Source organism: Phyllobates terribilis, unplaced genomic scaffold, assembly GCF_046119375.1.
Source record: "Phyllobates terribilis strain yellow unplaced genomic scaffold, ASM4611937v1 Scaffold_4__5_contigs__length_816908805, whole genome shotgun sequence".
NCBI classification, from domain to species: Eukaryota; Metazoa; Chordata; class Amphibia; order Anura; family Dendrobatidae; genus Phyllobates; species Phyllobates terribilis.
In genome coordinates this window covers 563,916,736-563,934,476 of record NW_027362764.1, presented here as the reverse complement: position 1 = coordinate 563,934,476, position 17,741 = coordinate 563,916,736, and the positions used below count along the sequence as shown (strand labels likewise).

The 17,741-nt window shown below is 40.6% G+C and overlaps 1 protein-coding gene across 2 annotated transcripts in view; it reads right to left on the bottom strand.

Moving 5' to 3' along the window:
• Nucleotides 1–17,741, bottom strand: part of LOC141265683 (acetyl-coenzyme A synthetase, cytoplasmic-like) — a 41,899-nt gene that overhangs the window by 11,695 nt on the left and 12,463 nt on the right. For both annotated transcript variants that reach the window (XM_073679048.1, XM_073679047.1), the window contains exons 4-13: nucleotides 15,946–16,049; nucleotides 12,748–12,820; nucleotides 12,435–12,510; nucleotides 11,362–11,440; nucleotides 10,877–11,014; nucleotides 8,455–8,625; nucleotides 7,769–7,902; nucleotides 6,220–6,352; nucleotides 4,021–4,077; nucleotides 2,243–2,323 (exon numbers count right to left, since the gene is read on the bottom strand). In XM_073679048.1, the coding sequence (XP_073535149.1) occupies nucleotides 2,243–2,323; nucleotides 4,021–4,077; nucleotides 6,220–6,352; nucleotides 7,769–7,902; nucleotides 8,455–8,625; nucleotides 10,877–11,014; nucleotides 11,362–11,440; nucleotides 12,435–12,510; nucleotides 12,748–12,820; nucleotides 15,946–16,049 (1,046 nt within the window). The remainder of the gene's footprint in view (nucleotides 1–2,242; nucleotides 2,324–4,020; nucleotides 4,078–6,219; nucleotides 6,353–7,768; nucleotides 7,903–8,454; nucleotides 8,626–10,876; nucleotides 11,015–11,361; nucleotides 11,441–12,434; nucleotides 12,511–12,747; nucleotides 12,821–15,945; nucleotides 16,050–17,741) is intronic.

Genomic DNA, 17,741 nt, shown 5'->3' with positions numbered 1-17,741 from the left:
ATTACTAACCTACAAAGTGTTAAAGAAAAAACACACTACACCCAGAAAAAAATAATTTATTTGAAATAAAACACACCATTTTATTTAATTCTTAGTTTATTTTTTTTTTAGTAGTTACCTGTCCACGTTCCTGCGCTGATCTTCCATGCACAGCTGTCACATCTGGAGATGGTGACAGCTGTGCATGGCTGCTGTAAGCTCACACTGCCGGGAACACGTCCGCTCCCGGTAGCGGGAGCCACTGACTGAGGTCACCGGAGTGCATTCAGTCAGCGCAGCTCCGGAGACCTCCTTTACGGCACTGCTGTACCGTGGGAATTTCTCACGATACAGCAGGGCCGTAAAGGAGTTGACCGGAGCAGCGCTGCCTGAACTCCAGCGAACCCGCTTATGCAGTGACGGGGCTGCTTTACAGCCCCGTCATTCTAGCGGCGGCAGCGGTTCAGAGCGGTCACATTCTATGTGGCTGCTCTAAACTGGAGATCATCGTGGGACACTCGTGGACTACTACGGAGGGGTAAGGAAAAGGTTGTGGTTTATTATTTTATATTTTATTACAGGAGATCGATGGCTTCGGGGAATTAGGTGTCTAGGTGAGTATAGGTGTAGTTTTTATTTTTTACTTTACTTTAGGTGGCGATCGGCGGGGACAGGTAATGTATGAACTAATTTATTGTAGGTAACCACTGGCCACCAATGACATGTATTTAAAATTTATTGGGGACACAGTAGGGCAATTTAAATAGCAGGATCAGGCTGATGGGAACTACTGCTCCCATCGAGCTGATCCTGCTGGCACGAGTGGACGGGGGACAGACATAGGCCGATGGGAGTAGTAGTGTCACATCGGCCTATGTCTGCCTGCACGCACACACCCCCAGACATCGCACAGACATCGCACAGACATCCGCAGACACCGCACACACACCCGCACACACCAATCATGACCGGTCTGGGAGGTGAGGCTGACCTGTGCGACCGTGGGAAAGTTCATGTGAGTTCATGCAGTCAAGCATGAACTCACATGAACCCTCTGAGGGCACCGCGGCGACTTCAAATGAACAGCTGATCGGCATCACCTGATACCTCAGCTGTTCATTTGAAATAACCGGCGGGAAAGCGCAGCACAGAACGGGAAAGCCGGCGGTGAAGTCTTTTCACTGCCGGCTTCCCCGCCCGGGTCCTTCGCTCCCCGCTCCTTGGTGCTGCGCTCCCCGCCCGGTCCTAACTTACGATCGGGGTGGGAGGCTGCGGGGAAGCAGTAAGAGGCTGTGTGATTGTTTAAAAGCCGGCGGCTTTTTACCGCCCGCCGGCTTTTAAACAATCAGGAGAATTCTCTCACGCTGGGATGGCATTCTGATGACAGGCTGGATCGCAGCTGAGCGCTGCCATCCAGCTTGTCATCCTTCAGAGACACTGCAGAGCGCAGGCATTATGGGAACTTCCGATTCCGGTATTCGATATTGTAAAAGTATCGAAATTAAGTATCGGAATTCCGATACCGCGAATATCGGCCGATACCCGATATTTCAGTATCGGAATGCTCAACACTAGTGCTGACCCATCACTGCCATCATCTGTACTCCAAATGAGTACGTTCTGATATCCATGCAGCTGAAGGCAGGCAACTAGACTGGGGAATAGCAGGGGTTTGGAAGCCACTTACATGCAAAGACAAATTCCCTAATAAAGCAATTTGCAAAGTTTCATAACTTCCCACGCTGGGCAAAATTATTACAAAAATAAAAGTTTAACTACTCTTTAAAAAGCTTAGTTATTGAAGAGAAATTTTAAGAATTATACATTAGCACTAATGGGTATTCCAACCACAACATGTAACGGCAGGTCGCTGAGATATACCAACACATGCTGATGTTTAATGTCTTACCACTGGGATACCTACTAGAAGAAAGGGAATAAAGCCCAATTATGTTCCAAACACAGCACCACTCCATACCAGTCACTATGTAGGAACTGTTACGCCATAGAATTCTAGTGAACGATAGCTTTTATGTAATTGATTGTACAAGATTAGAAAAAAAGCTGCTTTTTTCCCCCCACATATAGTGCCTCATCTGTCCATGGGTTGGGTCTGGTACTGCAACTCCGCTCCATCAGGGCTCTAGTACAATACAGATAACCTGTAGCCAGGTGGAAGAATGCAGCCATTGTTTTCTCATCCTGTACAACCCCTTTAATACAAATTACTTGGATGTCACAGAATGGGTGGGACAACACTTACCAGATAGCCCTCAGCCTCCCCTTCCAGCTCCTCTCCATGTTCATTCAGTACCGCAGGAACCACTCCAAAGAATGGGAACGTCTGGAAAACCCAGAAATTCATCAAACCATGATACAAGCAAGCACTAGTAAACTCGTAATTATATCAGACTATTGAAATTAATAGGAGGTTTCAAACATATATATTGAGAAAACATCAAAAGGTTTACAAGACAACTTCTAATATGAGCAGAAAAGTTACATTACAATGATAAAAGATAAATGCAACTTTCCTGTAAGCAGAGACCTACGGGTGGAAATAAACAAGGCAGATTTAGGAGGAGATGTCTGATAATGAGTATCAGGTTTAGAAACTTCTGCCTGCAGATATACAACCTAAGCCTAGGGCAACATGGGAGAAGGAGGGGACCTAATAATACGAAACATGCTGGCGGAAAACCAAAAACAGGTCTGGAATGCCAAGACCTTTTTGGTCTCCCTTGGACACAAAAGAATAGCTGTTAAAGGCTTGTTGGTTTCTAACACTAAGGGCCCATATATTTTCGTTCACATTTCAGTTCCTGATTTATATGCAGCGCTATGGGTTGGCAACGACTATGTAGACAGACAGACAGACATTTAACTCATTAGTTTAGAAATATTTGGTAACTATGTACACACCCAAGAAGGCAGGTCACAATTATCCCTGCACGACTAACCCATATGTAGGTGTAATACACATCACACACATACATACATACATACATTATACACACAATCCATTGCCAAAAGTGCCTCCTTGTAGGATTCCTCCACACAAAAGATGATGTCCCCTAGAAACCCCCCCCCCACCATACAAGGTCCATGGTGCTTCCACACACTCATGATGGACCCCACAGCCCCCAAAACAAGACATACAATATGATGCCGTCCCCCACAGTTCTCTCTCCTCCTAAGTACTGGCTGAGAATTTAAAAAAACACAACACCACACCACACACCTTACCTAGCTAGCCCTGTTCCACTGACATGCTGCTCCGGTCTGTGCCGAGAGTGGAGTGATCTAGTGTGATCGCAGCTGCTGCACTGAAACTTAGTTGGCCATTTCACAATTCATCCTGTATATCTGACCATTCCCTATTCCACGATTGTTGAAGTCAAGATACCAGAGGGGCATGAGTGGGATTGGCTGGAACTGTGAAACTGAGCACCCCCAACTCAGTCAAGATGCTATTTCCAGCCCTTTGGCTGTCCTAGTCCATGGGACGCAGTTTCCCCAGGCCTGGTTCATTATGAACAGTGGATCTAAAAGGTAATCTGTCAGCAGGATCGACACTCTTAAACTGTTAATATGGGCATGCAGGTCATAGAAAGTGGATTAAAATTATACCTTGATCTATGGGATGAATCCAGATCTCCCGGAGAATCTGCCTCCAGAGATTATTTTAAATGAAAGGGGGAGATACCAGGGTGAGACATGTAATGACTGGCAGTCTGCTCTCCTGATATACACGTCACACACTGCTAACGCTTCTTTTCATTTAATATTAGCTCTGGAGGCAGATTCTCAGGAGATCAGTGTCCGGCCCATAGATCTTAATTCTCATTTACATAGAAAAAAAAATGCAGAGGTCACTGGAATAAGACATCGGATCGCAGATGTCAAGGTATCACTTTATTCAGCTTCCTATGTCCTACATGTCCTTATAGACGGCTTAGGAGGGTTGATCCTACAGGCAGATTCCCTCTAACAGCACAGCTGCATCTACCAGCAGATATATCATTTATGACAATCACTTACAGCAGATCCTGGTTTCAGAGGTGTAGCGGCTGGCAAAGGAGTTATGACATGACCGCCCTGAAAATACAAAATACATATTACATGCATTTCTATTCAGTTTATGGAAATCTTAAAATGATTTGTTACATTTTGTCTAACAAGTGTCTGGAAAGCTGGAGTTCACTTAGGAAGATAACTAACACACAAACATGTCAGGTTACACTTGTATTCCCCATTCAGCCCCTTCCTGACCTGGCGATTTACAGTTATTTTTATTTATTTTTTGCACTTTTCATTTTTCCATCTACTACTTACAAAAGTAACTTAATCTTTCCATCCATATAGCCATACAATGAATAACTTTCTTTTTTTGTTTTGACAGCATTCATTGTACTGGAAAAACAAATCTATGTGTTTTGATATTGTACTAAAAAAAAAAAGAAAACACAATTCCACATTTGTTGATTGTGCTGTAAGAATGACAAGGTAATATGATTCTCCAGGTCCGTGCAATTATTACATTTTAAAAGGGGGTATTTCCATCTCAGAGATCCTATCCCAAGATGTAGTAGGAATAATGTAATAATAATACTAATATTATTATTAATAAATAATAATAATAATTTATTATTATTATTATTATAATAATAATATTATCAAATACCACCAACTAGAAATGTAGTTTAGTTCTTCTGATTCGCTATGTCGCTTACCCCATGTACAGGGCATTGCAGAGCTTATGTATCCATGGTTACAACCACTCAAAGTGACAGTTGTTAGCAGTCGTAACCATGGATACCTAAGCTACTGCTGCTGCTGCTACTACTACATACTGGGATAGGATCTTGGAGATGGGAATACCTCTTTAATTTAAGTGGTGTAAAAAAAAAAAAAAGTTGGAAATCCATAAAATAAAAATTTCTTGCTTGTATCGCCTTTTTCGGTCGATGGAGCGGTGTGAGGTTTTTTTTTTTTATATATGGCAAGTTCATATGTTGTATTGATGCCATAGTGGAGGTAGATTCATCTTTTTGATAGCGTCTCAATGCATTTTCTTACGGTGCTGCAGCAACCGAGAAACCGCAATTCTAGCGTTTAAAATTTTTCTGTGTATGGCCTTTACCGACCAGGTTAGTTAATTTTATATTTTGATATAATGGACTTTTACAAACCAGATATACCACATGTGTTTTGTATTCTTAATGGGGGGTGGGAGGGGTGCAATTCAAATTTGTATTTTTTTTTTTCAATATTATTGAATTTTTTTTTCTTTTATTAATTTTCAGGGGATTTGAATCAGTGATTGGACAATCACTTGTACTATGTACTTTTATACCACAGTATTGCAGTATATATTAAAAAAAAAAATCACGTTCTGCAAATGCAGCTGTCAAATATTGACTGCACAAGTTGCACCAATGAGGTGTCCGCCCCTTGATGGCACCTGCACGACATTATGCAGCTGGCTAAGTGGAGAGCAGGCTGAGACACAGCTGGACTTCCCCGTAGAAAATGCAGTGACAGTTTATTACAGTCTCTGCCTTCCCACTCGCTTTATACACAGTGCTGAAGAAATGCAGTGTATACAGTATCGGAAGAGCTGACATTGCTTTTCTCAGGACCCTGTGATCATGTGATTTAGACAGGGAGCAAGAGCTGCTGAGTCCTAGGAGACCAGCTCTGCTATCCAGCCACTAGGCTGAATTTCTCCTGCAACTGGGGTAAATATACTAAACCCAAGTTAAAGGGGAATAGTTATTTTATTATCACTTATTGGAGGCATAATGTGAGAAATAAATTAAAAACAAAGGAAAAGAAATATAAATAAAAGCTGGTGCCAACACAAAAATCGCTGTTACTACCTTTGCCCCTGTGTAAACACAAACACATACGGGAAAAAAACAACACACAGGTCCGATACAGATATATAATAATGGTATTGGAAAGGGAAAAACATTTTAAAATGTACTTTAGTGGTCCTTTGTGGTTATAAAGAGGTGAACAAAAACGGATGCTCATTTCATGTTTTCTTTTCTGTATTGGTGGAAAAATAAACAAAAAAATAAGTATGAAAGTATAGTTATAACAAGTTATGGAAAGGGTAACTGCATTTAAAATGCATTTCAGTGGTCCTTCATGGTAAAAAAAACTGCATGTAGAGAAAAAAGAAAAAAAAAAAAAAGAAAAGAAAATGTGCCTAGTCAGGAACAGGACACTTACTGTTTCTGTCTGCCAAAAAGTGTCAACAATGGGACATCTCTGATTACCGATGACATTGTAGTACCACAACCACGCTTCTGCATTTATGGGCTCTCCTACTGTACCCAGTATTTTTAAAGAATTTAGATTGTACCTGGAAGGAAATAAGAAGGGTGATCAGGTCAAGAATCAGAAAGTTCAATAATATACAAGAATTGTATTAGGCTAAGTGCCCACGTTGCGGAACTGAAGCATATTTTTACGCTTCTCCCTGGCGGGAAAATCGCATGCGGCATGGATTTATATAGTGTGACCAAGTAATAGTTAAAAAAAAAGAAATCAGAATGGTAAAAAATAAAAAAAAGTTTATACTCACCTTCCGATGCATTCTCTGCCCTGTCCGGAGTCTTGAGCGGTTCACGCTGTTGTGTGCAGGACCTGCGGTGAAGTCATTGAGTCATGTGATGGGTCACATGACTCAATGACGTGGCAGGTCCTTCACACAACAGAGCGACGGAGGGAAAACATCAGAAGATAAGTATAAACTTTATTTTATTCTTTTTTTTACAGGTTCTTTGGTACCCAGGTCTGGAGGAGAGTCTCCTCTCCTCCAGACTTGGGTACCATCCGCACATTGATTCCGCATGCGGAAACGCAAAATTAATGAACATGCTGCGGATTTTTGACCGCAGCATATACGCTGCGGAAAAATCCGCAGCATGGGCATTGACATTGCGGAATGCCATTGGGGACCATGGGGTGCGGATATACATGCGTTTTACAAGCGTTTACGCTGCGGAAATTCCACAGCATATACGCTTGTAATACGCAACGTGGGCACACAGCCTTAAAGGAAATCTGTCAGCACAGGACGAATGTTCAAACGGTGTTTCATATACCTTCCTACCTGCTTGTTTTCCATCTATGTCCACCTCTTCTTTGATTGACAGCTCTGGCTTCATAAAGCCAGAGAAGGGTGGAGATAGATGGAAACCAAGCAAGTGGGAAGGTGTATATAAATGATTGGCCCCGCCATGCAACACAGAGTGGCAGGACTTTGTCAGCACAGAATGACTGTTCAAACAGAGTCCCTGTGAATCTGTTTGTAGGATCAACCACCTAAGCCATCTATATGAGCAGGAGCCCGTTTAAGATGTAAGGGCATAAATCTCCCCAAGAATCTGCCTCAGGACTTATTTTAAATGACTGACAGTCTGCTCTCCTGAGTTACATGTCTCACACTGGTAATGCCTCCTTTCATTTAAAACACACCCACCCTGGAAGCAGATTTTCAGGGAGATCTATGTCCGGCCCATGGATCTTAACAGCTAATTTATATATTAAGAACAAAGTTTGATTTCTCTGGAATAAGACATTGGATCGCAGATATCAAAATATAATTTTATTCAGCTTCCCATGACCTACATGCCCATATAGACGGCTTTGAAAGGTTGATCCTACGACAGATTCCATTTAAACAACAGATAGGGGTTTGCAACAAGTAACAAAATTTACAGTGATCTTAAAAAAAAAAAATAAAAAAAATTGGCACTTGCTGAAAAACACTTACTTTTGAATGACATCACTTCCGTATTTCATCAGTAAACGTATGGCAGTGGGTGCAGTGTAAAACTGGTTCACCTTGTACTTCTCAATGATTTCCCAAAATCGCCCCACATGTGGATAGGTAGGAATGCCTTCAAACTACCCAAAAAAACAAACGAAAAAAAACACACACTATAGGAAAAGCATATAAATTTTTATTTTCAGAAACATGCATGAAATACGACATTAATGATTAATCTGTAGCCAAAAATAAAATGATACGAACATGTAATAAGCTCTTTTCAGTTTCCTAATATTTGTGAAACACGGCTAATAAGTAATTGGCAGAGATGGATTGTCATGCTCCAGATTAGAGTAATTGATAACTTTATGCAATGACATTTCCTTACTCTGGTGTTCTCTGGGCATTATACAGGGCCTTAACTACAATAGGTGCAGGGGTTGGAATCGCACCTAGGTCCTGGTAACTAAAGGCCCAAAAAGTCCCTTTGGCCCATATGAAAATACCAATACTTGTAATAATTGGGGGCCCCACTGGAGATTTTATGTTGGGGCTCACAAGCTTCACGTTACGCCACTGGCCTTGTACATGCTTAATATTCTAGCTAACTGGACAGTGATATAAAAGTAAAATAAATCATTTCCTTTCATGGGTAGAAAACATCTAGGCAATTAGTTTAGAACACTTACCATTACACTCGTGGCACCATTAGCTAATGGACCATAGGTAATGTAAGAATGGCCTGTGATCCAACCAATGTCAGCTGTGCACCAATAAATGTCATCTTCATGGTAATCAAACACAAACTTGAATGTTAGAGCCGTGTAGAGTAAATATCCTGCAACCGTGTGCAAAACCCCCTGCAACAAGAGCAGTCAATCATTAGCATTACCCATATAATGCATGCATATTCATGATTGATGTAAGGATATATAGACATGGACACAATTGTTGCTACCCTTCTGTTATAGTAAGAAAACCCCCCAATGGTCACTGTAATCACGTTAAACTGACAAAAGTTATTTTATATTTAACCTTACTGAATATCAATTAATGAAAATCAGACAAATCAGTGACCATTGTAGGGTTTTCTCACTTTAACAGAAGGGTAACAACAATTTTTTCTACAAACTGTTACTGAAAGTCCAAAACACAGAAAAAAAAAGGAGTAGTAATCACTGATGGATGCAGATTCTGATCACGTCGTCCATGAATAATGCCACTTCTGGTTCTGTCACAGGTGACATTCTCATAAAAGATTTAAGTAAGTTATCTTACAATGGTAATCTGAATGGTACACCTGCTGTGAATTCCATATATTATATAATCTTCACAGCAATTATACCATTTCCCCTGAGGAAGCAAACAGTAAGTGGTCTAAGACGTGGGGACTTCTGCAATTTCCCATATTTATTTACCAGGTTGTATTGTATCATAGATATTGTATCAAACGGTCCTCTCACACAGTAGTAAAACTCCGAGCCCCCCGTTACCAGTAAAATAGCAGCCAAAGCTTCCCCATACAAAGCACACAGAGGGCATGTGCCCCCCATTTTTCTAGGCAGTACACTTACATCCAGGGGTTCCCACCTTACTCCCATTTGATAATCTTGGATCTAGCACTCCGACCACGTCACCATGATAATGCATCCAGCTTCAAGCACCTCTCCAACTGGCAGCTTACTATAGGTTTCTCCCCATCAGTATATGTACATCTAGATTTGCTCCTCTATGCTGGGCTACTCAAAAATGTCACCATCTGGACACCTGCTCTTCATAACTGTTAGACCAGGTGCTAATGCAAAAAGTTGGTAGACAGAGCAGGCCGCACATGGCTACCGTGTAGATCAGGGGTGCCATCATAATAGTTTTATCATACATTGAACTGTATTATTTTTGATTGTTCTATGTATTACCTACTATTTGTCTAGGTGTTATCTAATTGTTCTAATTTGGAGTCAGATTTTTTGGGCCCCTAATTAGAGTGTTGAGGACACAGTTTACGCATTTCTGTAGACATGAGAGTAGAACCAGTCAGATGGTGTGGCCTGCTTTAGGGTCTTCATTACGTTATCATTCTATGCATTTTCAGTATCTCCTTTATAACCAACATCATGAATGTCCTATAAATGCTTCCTAAACTTGAAAAGTAGGAAACATTTATTGAATAATTATAATATGAATGCCAATATTACCTTGGTAGTTTCTAAAAAAAAAAAAAATTTACAACATAAATGAAGATATTATGGGTTTCTGACTTACTGGTATTGAGCAGGTTAATTTGTCTACCAGAGATGGGGAAAGAAAGATTATTGAACTGTGAAGACTTTTATTAATAATTATTAATAAAAATGTGTTGATCAATATGTATCCCTATGACATTTTTTTTGTATTTGTCATATTGCATATGTTAAAATGTTTTAACCTAAGTATTTGATCAAGATTAATAATGTGTTGGTTTGCAATGTAGGATATTGCTGTATTAGATGTCCATGTTCCTTAGGTGAAAAGCTGCATGTTTCCACAGTCTGGAATCAGAGTGCTGGACTTTGCCTTTTTTATAGATATAGTAAGTATATATATTTAAACTTTTTTCTTTAAATAACACAACAAACACTATGTCTTACAGGATATTGTATTGGGAAATAAAAGGTCACCCTGCACTTGCAGGAATGTTTATTCAGGGAGTGGCTCGGCTGTACAGGTCATAAAACAAAGACTGTGTTTAGAAGTTTAGAAGTGTCCCTGCATACGTGGACATGACCGACGTGACATTTTCCGGAAAGATTTCTTGCGCGAGTTTCCTGGTAATTGACTAATAGATTTTGAAGAAAATCAGAAGATGACAAGTCAACAATCACATTAATAAGAAAACATATGGTGGATTAAATGATAGATCGGACAATTAAAAAGGAAATCACTAGGTCTAACGTGCTAAAAATGGTGGTGGTGTTAATATGTGATCCTATTCTTGGTTGTTTGATGGAGTCCAGAATGGCTGTGTCTAATGAGACCAAAGTATCATACAGGAGAAAAAAAAAATTTTCCCTATTTTTACAATAACTCACTGTTGGGGAAATTCAATGTTGCAAAGACTTCTCCAGTACTAACCTTTGGTTTTCCAGTGGAGCCACTTGTATAAAGAATAAACAGAGGATCCTCTGAATCCAACCACTCAGGGTCGCACTCCTCCTCCGCTGCGGCCATCAGATCATCCAGCCACCTGTCAGTATCAGGATTCCAGGCCGTCTGCAGACAGGGACAAAATATTCATCAGTGACCAGAGCTACCAAGGAGCAAGAACAGCTGCAAAACATAATGTACTGTGCACTCATGCCAAAAATAGAAAATGCACAGGATTATTACTCTCTCCTGGAAGTGCTACATAATGGCGGTAAACAAGTCTATATGTGACCGTGCTCAACGGGTATTGACAACTTAGAAGACACAAACATTATTGGATAAAAGAACAAAGTTGACAAAAAAAAAAATCAAAATAGGGAAATATAAGTGTATTGAAGCATAAAATGAAAAAGCCTTTCTTCTAAGTTTGGGGCAAAAAAAGTATAATTAAACAATATCGCTATGCAATTTACCTGAAGTTTGGATTTGTTTTGGTTCTTTAGTCTCCCACCAAGGTGTTTTACCACGATGCAACTCTTCACAGTGTGTGCCCTATGTGACAGAAGAAAAAAATACAATATTTAACATGCAATATATAAGCCGACACATAACTAGATCATCTATGAGGAACTTGGCACTCAATTAATGTAGAAAAAAATGATGATTTATTTGCAATCCAGTGTGACCCTATGAAATTTCGGTCTCAGTTTAGACCTTCAGATAGTCATGATAGTCAGATTGCATGCTGACTTCTATAGGTGCCATACCTTTAGTGGTATTTCCACTTTCCATATGCACTATATTCTGTATAGTTTCAGCATTGAGTCCTATATTCAAGACTTTCAGACGATTAGTATTAAATCTCTAAAGTCAGCCACCCCTCATTGTCGGCTGATCCTGCTGATATGTGTGGGCTTGGCCACCTTTAGTCATGTGTTTAAGAGCCTTGAGACTGGTGTACTTAGGCCTATTGTATGTGACGGAGGGTTAACAGGCACATCTCTTTTATTTGGCGGGAGTTTTGAAATGTTTGAATTTCAGAGTTATTAGTTTTATGCTAAGTAAATGGGGTTTTTTTGCACCTGATTATGTGTAGTCTCTTATTACATCCCTATGAAGGTCACTGATCACTTTTAGAGCACTGAAATTGCAAACATTAGATATTATATGTATTTTTCTAGCCTGCGCCTGACAGTCACATTGTATGTGAACTCGTTAGAAACGATATTGTATGTGACGGAGGGTTAATTTGAAAATCCACATCACAATGGCTTTATAATTCCGACGATAAATAAGCATTTTACGAGTCCATAGTGGTTTTCATATTCGGTGGTAACATTTTAATAAGAGGATTATATAATTATTCTGACATGAATTTTTGAAGTAATTACACCTCTCTCATTAGGTCAAAGATTTATTTAATACTGGGTGCCAATTTAATTAGGACATCTAGTGACAGATTCACACATTTCTTCTGATACCAGCGTGTATTTTATTCACTGTAATATATTCTATAGAAAATACAAAAGGATTTAGAAAGTCATACTTTTCCTTGCACTTTTGGATAGCCTCATCTGCAATTTGCTTCAAGTTGATGATTTTTTCTCCTCTAAATACCCCATCTGAAAAAGAAACATTTTTTTTCCAAGACTGATGGCCACACAAATTTTGGATCAGCAAATAAGAGCACGATTACACATGGCAGATTTTCTGTAGATATTTCTGCAGCGGTCATATACCTTCCAATTTGGTTTCTAAAAGTCGTGCATATGTCCAGGAATAACCACATAAATCATATTTGAAACAAGTGTTCTCCAAACACGTGAGAACGTGCCCTGAGATCATTAGACTTTTCATACCTGCAGTGATCAGGACAGCGCACTGCGAGTCCAAGATCCTTTCACACAGTGAATCAGAGGAAAATCCTGCAAACTAAAAAAGGTGTATATCAAGAACATGCTTATTATTGTAAGATTCCAAGACGCATCTGGTGGTGAACATGCATGAAATTAAACATTCATGTTGGACCATCAGTACATGCAGATACAGATCAATGGTCCATGTCAACCTCTACAACATATTCTGGCTTAGAGGTTTTGGAAGCGTCCATACACTTGGACAGCTCCGAGGTTGTATACACTAACGTAGTCAATGTGGTCTGTAAATCTCAGCAACTATATCATTCCAGGCTGATTTGTCTCATTGTTCTACTGATGACGCCTCCTCAGATCCCACATGCAGATTATAGGTACTATTCATTTTGTGTTATCACAAGCATTTCACTTTCCTCCAAAAATAAAGAAATTAGTCAAAAGAGTTGAATGTAAAAGACTTTACCCAAAACTCCCTCCCTTCAAGAGGATGACATCTTAAGGGGTTAGTGCAATGAAAACCTTTATTACCTCTACAAGGATACATACACTTGTGCTCAAAAGTTTACATACCCCGGCAGAATTTTTTTTTCTTGGCCTTATTTCAGAGAATATGAATGATAAGAAAAAAACTTTTTCTCCACTCATGGTTATTGGTTGGGTGAAGCCATTTATTGTCAAACTACTATGTTTTCTCTTTTTAAATCTTAATGACAACCAAAAACATCCAAATGACCCTGATCAAAAGGTCACATACCCCAGTTCTTAATACTTCGTATTGCCCCCTCTAACATCAATGACAGCTTGAAGTCTTTTGTGGTAGTTGTGGATGAGGTTCTTTATTTTCTCAGATGGTAAAGCTGCCCATTCTTCTTGACAAAAAGCCTCCAGTTCCTGTAAATTCCTGGGCTGTCTAGCATGAACTGCGCACTTGAGATCTCCCCAGAGTGGCTCAATGATATTGAGGTCAGGAGACTGAGATGACCACTCCAGAACTTTCACTTTGTTCTGCTATAGCCAATGACAGGTCGACTTGGCCTTGTGTTTTGGATTGTTGTCATGTTGGAAAATCCAAGTACGTCCCATCCTCAGCTTCTGGGCTGATGAGTGCAAATTTGGCTCCAGTATTTGCTGATAACGTGCTGCATTCATCTTTCCTTCAACTTTTATCAAGTTTCCTGTGCCTTTGTAGTGCACACATCCCCAAAACATCAGCGATCCACCTCTGTGCTTTACTGTAGGAATGGTGTTCCTTTCATCATAGGCCTTGTTGACCTCTCTCCAAATATAACGTTTATGGTTGTGACCAAAAAGTTCAATTTTGGTCTCATCACTCCAAATTACCTTGTTCCAGAAGTTTTGAGGCTTGTCTCGGTGCTGTTTAGCGTATTGTAGGCGAGATACTTTGTGGCATTTGTGCAGTAAGGACTTTCTTCTGGCGACTCGACCATGCAGCCCATTTTTCTTCAAGTGCCTCCTTATTGTGCATCTTGAAACAGTCACACCGCTAGTTTTCAGAGAGTCCTGAAATTCAGCTGATGTTATTTGTGTGTTTTTCTTTGCATCCTGAGCAATTTTCCTGGCAGTTGTGGCTGAAATTTTTGTTGTTCTACCTGACCATGGTTTGGTTTTTCCAGAGCCCTGGAATTTCCATTTGTTAATCACAGTCTGAATGCTGTTGACTGGCATTATCAATTCCTTGGATATTTTTTTGTATCCTTTTCCTGCGTTATACAGTTATACAGTTCAACTACCTTTTCTCGTTGACAAGTCTTTTGCTTTCCACATGGCTCACAATCCACAAACGTCAGTGGCTGGATGAAAGATGCAAGAGTCTGTCTGGATCCTAGAAACTCACCTCAGCCTTTAGGCTATGTGCCCACGATGCAGAAAATTTCTGCAGCATTTCTGCATCTCCCTGGCAGAAAAAAAGCATGCAGATTGTGCATGCATTTTTCCTGCCAAATACAAGCGGATTTGAAGCGTTATTAACATGCGTTTCCGCATGCGGATTGACAAGCGCTTTCCAGGCGATTTTAGCATCACTTGGAAAGTGCTTGACAACTAGGTCACACTATATAAATCCATGCAAACGGCATGGATTTATATAGTGTGACCTTAAAGAATGTTTAAAAAAAAAAAAAAAAAAAATCCCCCCTATACTTACCTTCCGATGGCCCGGGGTGTGCTGCTGCGCTCGTTCCTGGCTGCCGGGATATCGCGGGACACTGCACTGAAGGGCCTGCGGTCACATGACTGTGACGTCACCGAAGGTCCTTCAGTTCTGCCCGCAAGCACAGGGAAGGAGACCGGGGGCCGTCGGAAGGTGAATATAATCTTTTTTTTTTTTTTTTTTTTTACAGGTACAATGGTACCCAGGTCTGGATGAGAGTCTCCTCTCCTCCAGAACTGGGTACCATCCGCACATTGAAACGCATATAATCCGCGAGTACAAGTGTACTGACACGGATTATATGCGTCTCAATGCAAGTCAATGGCGGCGATTACGCCGCGCTTCCGCAAAATTAATGGACATGCCGCGCATCAACTGCTGAACTATTGTGCTCAGTCTGGCTGCCTGAGGACTTCCACACCACAACCAACAGCTAATGGCTGTGATTCTGCAAAGCCTGCCTAATCAACACACCTTTCTACGGAAGTAGCCCATACTTCTCAGAGTAAGTGCTGCCACTTTTCCCTCTCATAGATCTATTGTTGATCCTAGCTACAATCAATGTGCGGCTGCTGCTGGGCCAAATCTTTGGGTTTTGAAAAGAGAGATCGGAGAGAGCTGCTGACAGACAGCGGCATATATGCTGTATAAAGAAGTGCCCAATCTTATCTCCCCCATCAGTTGGGAGACCCCATAATATTAGATTGATGGCTTATCCCAATGCCAAATAATGTAATGTGTATTGGGGCGCTAAGGCCACGTTACCACATTCAGTATTTGGTCAGTATTTTACATCAGTATTTGTAAGCCAAAACCAGGAGTGGAGCGATCAGAGGAAAAGTATAATAGGAACACGTCACCACTTCTGTATTTATCACCCACTCCTGGTTTTGGCTTACAAATACTAAAATACTGAATGTGTGAATAAGGCCCAAGGCTGTAACCAGTGGTACAATGCTGCAGTTGTAGCATCATGTACAGGCTTTGAGACCACTTTTAAAAGAGGCACCTACCACTATAGAGTGAACTGCACCGATCCTTGCACATGCCAACATGGAATAGACCAGCTCTGGGATCATTGGCAAATAAATGGCCACCCTGTCTCCTTTCTTCACCCCTTAAAAGTAAAAACAAAAAGGTATAAGAGACTGAAATAAGAATCGGAGATAACCCTACAACCAACTTTTACAGCATTACTAAAATATAGATATTTATTGGGTGTAAGTCTCCTGCACAAAGTAATATGTATTGAGCGCAATTCTCTGTGCACTAGGAAAAGACCTGCATAGGCTTTTGCACAGCATATCTGCTACCAATAATGGACCCCGGCTACCAGTAATGGACCCCGGCTACCCTGCTGCCTGTATCTGAAAACTCAATGCCAGTATTGTAACTCCTTAACCACTCACTACACATAATACATGAACTTTATCACCAACTTGGGTTTCCGCAATAATACTAAGCAATGATAACGAACGCATCTGCTTCTTATACCTCGTGAATTGTACATTATCTCATGGCCTAACAAAAAAAAAAAAAAAAAAAAAAAACAACAACACACTGCAATTTTCTATCTTTATTACTGGTAATTGTAAAATATGGCCTATTACTTCACTTTGTCAGAAGATACCTGGACGCAATCTTGAGCTTATCAGCCCAGGACCATTTCCTGTGGTCTTTCTGCTTCTTCACATGAGTAGCAAACAGGCGCCATGGGTTTGGTCACTAAAGCGATGGCAGATCCACGTTAATTCATTTAATGATGGATCCTAATGGATCCCATTGACTTGGGCTTGGTCTGTAAGATCTAACATGCTATTCTGACTATTAGGAGCAAAGAAAAGCAACAGGGATAGAGCCAGTGTAAATCCTTAAAGGAGATGGCCCCATTACTTTAACAGTGTTGGGGACATGATTTTGTGGCACTTACTATGATATAGATATGACAGGGTCTCCTCCTGAACCGATTACTGCAGCTTTCCGCTCCATACAATGGTTGCTGGTAGAGGGGCATGTGATCAGCCTTGTCCAATAGAAAAACACCTCACATGGGAAAACAGCTTTTCTACTGGAGGAACTGATGGAGGTCACTGCTCCTCCACAAGCAGCCATCGTATATACAGGAAAGCTGCAGTAACAAGAGCGAGAGGAGAACCTGTCATACTTATAAAGTAGTAAGAGTCATAAAATCATGTCCCCCAACACATATGAAAAAACAATGATAAGGCCCTGGATTCATCAAAGCTTTGTCACAAGAAAATTAGCGCAAAAAGCTTTGAAAAAAAAAAAAAAAAAATGCAAAAATTTTGGACAACTGAGTGCCGCAAAATTTTGCAACTTTCGTCATTTTCTCCCACCTCTACCAAAATGGGTAGAGCTGAAGCAGGACGGGGGAGTGACCCAAAAGGTCTTCTAATTCTTGACGACTTGTGGCGTTCCTTATCCAAGAAATCTTATTTTAGTCACTGACTGGAGTAAGATTTGTGGTTAGGGGCACACTACTTTTCAGACATTCCTGATTCATTAAGAGGCATGCACTTCAAGAATCAGGAGCTTCGGACTCCACCACACTTCCCCATCAAGACTGGCAAGAACATTGCCAGTCATAATGAACTGGGGCCCTAGGGCCCAACCTCGTTAATTCATTCTGCAGCCAGCAATAGAGAGTGCAATACAGCAGCTATAGAAGGCAAACTGTAAAATTGTTAATGGAACCCAATTAAATAAAAAGAGCTCTAGCAACAATTGCATCCATTTAAAAAAAAAAAAAAAAAAAGTTGTCTCCAAAAGGTTGACAACCCCTTTAAAA